This window comes from Haplochromis burtoni, unplaced genomic scaffold, assembly GCF_018398535.1.
Source record: "Haplochromis burtoni strain Fernald_Lab_line unplaced genomic scaffold, NCSU_Asbu1 Contig_325, whole genome shotgun sequence".
Lineage (NCBI taxonomy): Eukaryota > Metazoa > Chordata > Actinopteri > Cichliformes > Cichlidae > Haplochromis > Haplochromis burtoni.
Window position 1 is genome coordinate 98,013 of NW_024582686.1, and position 9,410 is coordinate 107,422.

Here is a 9,410-nt window from a genome sequence, read left to right on the forward strand (position 1 = left end):
GCTCTGTGATTTGCGTCATCAGAGCGCGGCCACTAGCTGACAGTAGCAGGGGAAGTTAACTGACCTTCTTTACGGCCTCGTCGCTCGCACGTCTGACGAGGACCTTGAATGTTTTTCACCAGCGGTATTTGAGCTTCTTGATTTCTTTAACTGCACATCTACACAGTCATGCCCACAAAGCTGGAAGTCCCCACCCTGCAGGAGATGAAGGTGGACGAGGTGAGCGGCCATTATTGTTTAGCATGAATGAAGAAGACGGGACAAGCCAGCTAAGTAGCTAGCTGAAGGGATAGCTGCTGCACGGTTCATTTGAAAAGCTGTAAACTTTAAGCCACTAGCTTTACTTGCTAAGATAGTTATATTATATTGATGAATGCTATACACACGTGAGTGAATATTTACTATAGCACAGGAAGGTGTTAAATATTTCGGGCGCCTTTATGATAACTATTTTTGACAACAATATATGGCATTAACGTCTTGAGTCTTTTAAGTTTAGCAAATGTGCGTTCAGAATGTACATTTGGTTATACCTGTCAGGGTGAAAGGAGCTTTCGATTCCATTCGGTTCTTATACCAGTCTGTTGTAGCAGTGCTATTTGACATATTGAACTTGTCCTTGGAAGTCAGGTGATAGCTGTCAGCAGCAGCAGCCTGTGCCTATCCAACAATAATAGCACCGAGGATATAATGAACGAGCCTGCACCATTAAATTAGATCTGTCCTAACATCCTAGCACTTGATCAAGCTTTTGCTAAAGCATACTCTTTCAGCTTGTGAGACAAACTTTCTTTAAGTACAGTATGACTTTTGTTAAATACCTGGCAAGACCCCTGCAGATATTTTAAAGAGAACATGAAGAGAAGAATATAGTATATATACACAGATATATTTATATGTTGTAGAAATGCACCAACATGTTTACCTTGTTGAAAGATTTTGATATTGATATTTGATACAGATAGTAAATTCACTTATATTAGAAGTAGTGGCTGAACAGGGTCAGATAGAAGCAATGCTTGTATATATCTGACCTGCATTCATATTGTTAAAGCTGCCTTACCCTCCAAAAGAGAAGACACAAAGAAAACAGCTATATCATTAACTTATGTAGCCCTCAGAAATATTGTTGTAGATAATATAAATCATTTAAATGTAAATAGCGTTTAATAATGTCATTTTTACTACATAATTCAACACCAGCAACAGAGATATTATTATTTAATCTCAGTTTTTTCTTTTACTTTAGCTTTTTGTATATTTAAATCCTGAAACTGTCACAAATAATGTTTACACTCCTGTTTCATTTGTGAGCATTTGATTTCACATTAAACATTATTTGCATAAATTTTTCAAAAATAAAACAAATCATTACATTTCATAATGTGTCAAATGGCATCAATGGCAAACAGTGGTTGATGTCTGTTTGTTTTTTTTTCTCACATTACTTTTGTGCTGGCTAAATGTTTACATGTGTAGGGTGACGAGGAGATTAAAAAAAGTTCAGAAATAAATAAGCAAATGTTTTCCTTTGATAAAATGGAAATGCAAAACAAGTAGATGCATGCGTTGGCTATAGCTAAAGTTTTATTATAACACTGACCAGGCCGCAATTTTACCATGGGGGCAGTCCTAGTAAAATATTCAGATTTTAAAAAAGCCAGAATTTGTGGGCTAAAGTGGTCATTCTCATGTTAGAATTTGTACTTCTGTGTAGAGTTTTGCTTCATAATGTATTTATTTATTGTATAGGTTGTGTTTCTTATTGGACAAAAATAAACAGTCAACAGTTCAGATGCTCAAGGACATGTTTTCACAGCAGAAGCTCTTAATATGTTGAGCGTGCCTGCTCTTCATGAGATAATAATGCATATAGCAGCTATAAATTAAATCACATTAGTAGTGATCACTACAAGGCAGTTGTAATGGGAATATTAAAGTAGCAACATAGCTCTTTCTTTATGTCACATCATGCTGTTTTTTCTTTATTAACTGATAAATACAAGGTTCATTTACAATTCCTACTGGGAACTGCATCCAGGCTTTTGTTTGTGTTTTTTTTAAACACAGCCCATCCAGAGAGAGACATTGCAAATAAACTTTGGCTTCACTGTGGTCTGTCTTATGTTTCTTGTTGATATAACAAAACAAAACTAGTACTAAGTGCTACCTTAATATACACTCTTGTTGAGTTGGTGCTATATACATAAAATTGAAGTGAACTAAAGTGTGTCTCATGAAAACACCAATTGCATAATTGTTATTTGTTAGTGTCTCTTGTAGTTATGTTCCTTTTTCATTCTAATTGTCTTCCATGTGTTGCTATCTGTGCAGATAAAAGTGTCCTCTTCGGTACTGAAGGCTGCTGCCCACCATTATGGCTCCCAATGTGACAAACCCAACAAAGAGTTCATGCTCTGCCGTTGGGAGGAGAAGGATCCCCGGAAGTGCCTAGAGGAAGGGAGAAAGGTCAATGAGTGTGCACTCAACTTCTTCAGGTAGTAGTTTGGTGCCATATAGTTCTGGTATGAATGGACACAATATCTGAAAGTGAACACTGAAAGCAGGAGACTATATATAAACAGGACTGGATTGATGAGGTCTTAGACGTATTGTCTGAGCAGTCTGAATGGTGAAAGGATGAGCTTTGTCATTTCTGCGCGAATAACATTTTTCCTTATGCCTTGGCTTGACGTTGTCATGATATTTGACAGAAAGGCGATACTCCGGTGATTAGGCAGAGTAATTATATTTTTAGAGCTGAGGGCTGCTGCATTGTTGTCATCTGCAAAAGTGAACAGTGTGCTTGTGGTCAGAGAGTGATTGAAAATGTGGCTTGACTTTGGAGCCAGCTGAAAGTGCAGACTGTGGGAGTCCATGTGAAACTCTGGTCAGATACTTTTGCATTTCTTGGTGATGGGCATGTGGGTAAGAGAATGTGTTCTGAGGTTTCCAATGCTGCTCTTGGACAGTTGTGCCTTCATAGTTCAAAGTTGTTGAAGACTGCAGAGTTGGGAAGTTTCATATTCTGTGTCTTCTACTGCTAATAAGGTTTTCAATCTTTTGACTTTTGGTTAAAATAAATTATTAACATAACTGAGTAAACGTCATGGTAAAGTTGAATATGTGACTTAAAAGTGGTGCAAGGGAAGAAAAAGGTGGTGATAATCAGGTTTCCATGTAACATCAAGGATGGAGAAGAGCAACTAGATTCTAGAGAAGTAAGCATTTTTTCCATTATTACCTAGTCTGCTCAATGCGACAAGAGGCGGTACTACTTGGCTCAAGTCATTTTCCATTACAGTCGAGTACTACCTAATGTGTACGTGGGGTTGTTATATTAACACGGCTCAACGTCCCGTGACATCATTTGTATGCAACATGAATGCTACAACATTGAGGTGATGTTATACCTGCAGTGCAGTCAGTGGCTTTTCGTCAGAATCGGGGACCATAGTGTTAGTTCTGTTAGTGTTAGTCAGTGTTAGTTCCCTTGTTGCTGGTTTGCAAAAATGGTGGTTTTGATTTTTGTGAAGGAGACACTCTCATTATTTATCAAGTGATGCCACTGACTAGCCAATCGGTGACATGCAGTCTGACAACGTCACATTTTCTGATTGCTTTGAACCTCGATTGAGTAGGTACTAAAAAAGTACCATGTACCTGGTACTATCACCTAATACAGCGGTCCCCAACCTTTTTTGCACCATGGACCGGTTTAATGTAAGACAATATTTTCACGGACCGGCCTTTAAGGTGTCGCGGATGAATACAACAAAATAAAATGATACGACCAAGACAAAAACTGTGGAATTTTGTAAATTTATTAATAATAAGCGAATTCACTGTGTAATTGTGTAACTTTATTAGCAGCGTCCTCTTGAAATGCACCAACAACATTGAGAGTAACATCCTGCTCTCTGCCCCTTTATGCTCTCTGGTCGCTATGGTAACGGGTAAATATATCTTTCAAAACAAGACACACAACTACAACACGGGAAAAGACCCAGGGAAACCAAGCTAACAATAAAATCCCTGAAAACCATAAATTTCACACCCGAGCCTCAACTCTCGCAGCCTGGTACCAAACAACCCAGTCCGTGGCCCGGGGGTTGGGGACCGCTGACCTAATGGAAAGCCCTAAAAACAGTTTCAAGTTTTCCTTGGGTACTTTTTCCTAATGGAAAAGTACCCAAGGAACCCATCAATGATGAAGTACCCATGATGCTGAGAATTTATAAGTAAGCCATGTCCCTTAAATAAAACTATACCAGAAACATATTTTCAACTTTAAATTCTGAACTTTGGATCGAGCTTTTAGCCAGCTGCTTGTTTTTCTATCATGTAACCACATCAGTAATCTCCAGCCTTTGTTTGCTCTTTCTGCCATATGGAGTGTAACTAGTGAGTGTTCCAGCAACACTCGGTGGAGTCATTTGTTTACATTTAAGTCGCACCTCATCAGCTGCTTGTATCTCCTCCTTCGTAGCACGGTTGTACTTGACAATGTGCTTCTGCCACAATTGGCGAAATGCGTTAGTTTCCACCTTTAGCAGGAACAGGAAAGAACTGTTGGAGTTTGTTGAGGTACCTTTTAGGTACTCATCATGGGAGGCTGATGCTTGGCTTTCAGACACGGCCGTGTTGATCCTGTTGTTGTGCACAAGGGAACATAAATTTATGGCGTTGCTATAGCAATGATATAGTGATATGACATTTTTTATATCACATAAAAATTTATATGGGTGTTATCCAAGGACCAAGGGACGATAAGTGATTTACAAAAATCAATATGCAAACAATGTATTTGTGTTTTCCAGACACAAAGGGAGGAGATGCTGCCAGTGTATTAAAGCAGCTAAAAGAGCAGCATGAGATCAGTTAAACAAATGAATGAATTAATTAAAAAGATTGTAATGACAAAATCCAAAGTATGTCATCCTGAAATCCATGCTACCATTTGGTTTGAGACTGTGTGCTGTTGTGAAATCAGTTTTGCCTAAAATGTTTGCAATGGTAAATGGCCTGTATTTATATAGCGCTTTACTAGTCCCTAAGGACCCCAAAGCGCTTCACATATCCAGTCATCCACGCACACATTCACACACTGGTGATGGTAAGCTACATTGTAGCCACAGCCACCCTGGGGCACACTGACAGAGGCGAGGCTGCCGGACACTGGTGCCACTGGGCCCCTCTGACCACCACCAGTAGGCAACGGGGGAAGTGTCTTGCCCAAGGACACAACGACCGAGACTCAGGAACTAGAGCGGGTCATCTACTGATCAGAAGGTCGGTGGTTCAGTGTGACAATTATCCAAAGTACATCCTAATGTAAGATGGGGGAAGATGAGTGCACAAGTTGAGCGCTCAAGTTATGGGAAGAAACCTTTAAGGGTAAATCTTGTTGTATTTTGCTGGTTGATTTATGCAGTGACATTTTTTTAATGAGATCAGTATGAGCCTCAATAGATATTTCATCAAAATTTCAGTTACTTCAACTTTAGGGTTGTTGCCGCATACGTTGAAGAGTTATTTTCCATTGTGTAATGTGTGATAATCACACAGCCGCTTGCACTTTTGCATCATTTGTCCTGTTGAGTCACTATTTGTTTCCACAAAGCTTTTTATTTATCATGTTCTCTTTACTTATTGATCAGTATATTGATTTTGACTTTATAAAAATCAGTTCCAGATTGTCATTTCTCTGTTCTGAGTTACTCAGCCTCTTCTCTAAATTATCCAAAAACATAAGAATAAATCATCAACTTGAGCTCATTAAGTGTGATGTAGAAAACACTCCAGTAATTTTCCCTCTCTTTAGTAGAAAAAGTGGCCGATTTAGAACATGAATAAGAAAATTACCCATGAAGCGTATTGTGTCCATAAAACTTTGTGGTCTGGCCTTTTTCACTTTTAAGTGCAGTGTCTGTGTTTACTGAAAAGTTTTATTCTGAGCTTTGGTTATGTTGTGACGCCTGTGCAGTAACTGAGGTGCTTTTGTGAGAGAAAAACCTGCAATTATGATAATGAAGATAGATTTGAGAAAAGTTGTAATTGCACCAGGGGCCTGTTTTGATTCTCTGGTGTTTCTGGCAACTGCCAGCCACCTTTAGGTGTTCTTGTTATAGAAAACCAGCCCATAGCAATCAGATTCAATCAACAAGTGACTGCTCACAAGCAGAGTAACCATACGCTGATATAAGTTCTTAAATACATTTGGTTTCTTAAATTTGAGCAGCTCTGTCCATTACATTCTTGAATTATTGACTCCTATGATATGCATTCTTTTGAAAATCCCACTGACTGGTGGGATACTGGTGCTGATTGGTGTCAGCTGACTGGTGTCAGCACCAGTATCATACAACTAGGCATCAAAACATCAAAATTACCTGCCTAATATTGTGTAGGTACCCTTTTTCCCCCACCAAAACATCTCTCAGTGGTCGCTGGATTGATGCGATCTCTGGATGGTGTCCTGTAGGTTGGCAGTAAATCCTTTTGGGTCCTGTAGGATGTGGAGAGGAGCCTCTGTGCATCTGACTTAGTTTGCTTCCTCCAAACTTCCCAGATTGGGATCTAGGAACTCTGGAGGTCAGGCCAGTGGCTTAGGCCACTTTTGCACTCTGACAGGGCACATTTCCCGCAAGGTGGAGGCCACTGCTGTCGGGGAGTGCTTTCACTTTTTGGAGGGTGAAGGTGTTAGCAGTGGGTGTCTGTCTGCGACATAGGTGGTGCATGGGTGGTGTGCGTCAAAGTGCTAGTCACATGAATGCTGGGATCATTTCCCAGAGAACACCGCATTTAAACAATACAGTCAATATTATGAATTTCATCTTTGTGGTTTTAATGTTTAAAAAATGGATGATGGATAAAAATGAATTAAATTTTAAGAGAAAGATTTCCACTTCATGCGTTGCAGATTCAGTCTGTATGAAGATTAATCCTGCTTCTGCATGTTATGATGTGTGTCTGTCTGCACTGTGCCTTTTAGGCAAATCAAGGGGAACTGTGCCGAGTCCTTCACGGAGTACTGGACCTGCCTGGATTACTCAAACTTGGCAGAACTCCGTCACTGCCGTAAACAGCAGCACGCTTTCGACAGCTGCGTCCTTGAGAAACTGGGATGGGAGAGACCTGACTTGGGAGATCTGTCTAAGGTGAGACTGGTGAGGGATTAACTTGTGCATTTGCAGTGTGAGTACTGTAGCTCGGTTGATGGGCTCTATTCATGTTGATTGTGGGGTATGTATGATTGCATCTTATGCAGTCTCATTCAGCTACAGTTCTGAGCAGGCAAATAGTTTTATGCTGCTTTGTTTTTTTTTTTCTCTTTCCATAAAACCAGCATTTTTAAGGGGCTTGTATAACACTGGCAATCACTAATTTAGGTATCAGCAATCAAAACGGAGCCAAAAAGCGATGCCAACAATAGATTATTACACATTTATTTATGTAGTCTTTTAAAAGGACTTCTGCAAAAAAAAACAACAACCCAAAAACCTGGGAGCGTTTGAATGGTTGTAATCAACTTTCTGGCTGTCTTTCATTTGTTAGACAGAGATATTGTGCACTGACTCAAACATGTGAGCCGGCAAAGAAAAGAACAAAAATGTGACTTTGTAAAACTGTGAAAAATGTTCTTGTTTAATGTGCATCTGGACCAAGTTTCTGGCTGCTTATATATTTAAAACAGATTCCATTTTTGTTACTCATTTTAGAACTTAAATTAGCGAACTGTTTTTTGTAAGAAAGGTTAGGAGGCAAATGGTGTGAAGGTGGGACAAAGCAGGGGACAGTCTGGATGATTTTGGGGGAAACAAAGAGGTGCAGGGATATAAATCATGACAAGGGATGAGATGGAAGGCCCAGTGAAAGGCTAAGGAAATGTTCAGGGCTTCAGCTGTTGACAACTTTTGTGTGGTTTCATTTTAGCATGGACCTATTATGCGGTTTAAGCATAATCTCTTGTCAGAGATTGGCACAGAGCATGTGCTATATTGTTTCCTAATAACTGCCATGTTTGACATCAGTGTGTCAATTAATATTTGAGTGAGTCTTCAGTGTGTTTATACTGTGTATGTCTGAGAATTTATGGTTTGTGTGTTGCTTTTCTTCCTTAGGTCACCAAAGTGGCAACCTCGCGGCCCCTGCCAGAGAACCCCTACCACTCTAGACCTCGTCCAGAGCCCAACCAAACCATCGAGGGCAAACTGGAGCCTGCCAAACATGGCAGCAGGTTATTCTTCTGGAACTGGTGAGGCAGCTCTGGAAAATCAGTCACCCTCCAAAGCCGTGGGCTCTGTCCAAAAACAGCTAGGCTTCTTGTGACTGTTGATACTTCTAAGATAGTTCTAAGGTTTGAATTTCTCAGCTGCAAACACGAGCATTAAGGATGCTGGATTTGGACAGGGTTCATGCCTGAACAGTCATTTCTTTTTTTGCAGCTGTACCTCAAACATTGTCCAATAGTTTGATTAAGGAACAAAGTCCATGAGTCCACCACTTCTGTAAATGTAAAAAAGTGAACAAAAGCAACATACTGTTATTATTGTTGTCCGAAAATAAAGAGATAAATTATAAAGGAGCTTTCTGTTTTTATTTTAAATTTATTTCAATGCTCAGTTAATATTACTAATGTGTTTTAACATCTTAAGCATTTCTGACTTTTAAAAAAATATATACTTTAAGGTTATTAGGAGCTGCAAGTCTGTGTTTTGTCAGAGTGATTCAAGGTGAGGTTAAAGGTCAGGGTTCAGGGTCACTACCTGAAGCAAGAGAGCGCTGCTGCTGCTTCCTCATTTTCTCTCGGCTCACTTCCTGCCTCTGACCTGGACTGGAAGAAGACCAGAAGGGTAATTTTCAGAGATGCACGGTGAAGTGTGTTTATTGCTGCCGGCGCACGTGTTCATGACCTTGAGTGGAAGGAGGTGAGAAGCCTATTGAAAGTGGCCCGCTGGTCTGTGGAACATGGAAGACTGTGCCAATGTACACACACGTGCTCACGTATCACTGGGATGGTGTCCAGGATCCAAGCTTATCTACAGTGTGGTGCGGGAGACCGGTTTGAAGACAACTTACTGTAAGGGCTCAGAGTTTGTCTCAGTCCACATAGCAACTGTTTAAAATCTATACTGGCAGCAGCAGTCGCGCTTTGGTCCATTCCAAACATGAGATGAGTCTCTGACCTCTGCCATGTGGGTGACTTCTGTGGGAAAAATGATAACATAAAATTTGACATCTTTCTCATACTCACAAGCAGAGATGTGGCCCTGGGGTTTTTATGTACGATTAAAAAACACTTTTTTTTTAATGGTGCAAAAACAAAGTGAGTTAACAAAGGATAGTTTTCTGCTGACGGTCTCTGAGAATGAATATATATAATGAATATATATATATTGAATATGAAT

The 9,410-nt window shown here is 39.9% G+C and overlaps 1 protein-coding gene across 1 annotated transcript; it reads left to right on the forward strand.

Annotated features, from left to right (window-relative positions):
* Position 1: 1 nt before the first annotated feature.
* Positions 2-8,584, forward strand: ndufa8 (NADH:ubiquinone oxidoreductase subunit A8). The gene is made up of 4 exons (XM_005941830.3): positions 2-219; positions 2,335-2,498; positions 6,995-7,160; positions 8,124-8,584. The coding sequence occupies exons 1-4, from the start codon at positions 169-171 to the stop codon at positions 8,259-8,261; spliced, it is 519 nt and encodes a 172-aa protein (XP_005941892.1). The 5' UTR covers positions 2-168; the 3' UTR covers positions 8,262-8,584.
* Positions 8,585-9,410: the final 826 nt, after the last annotated feature.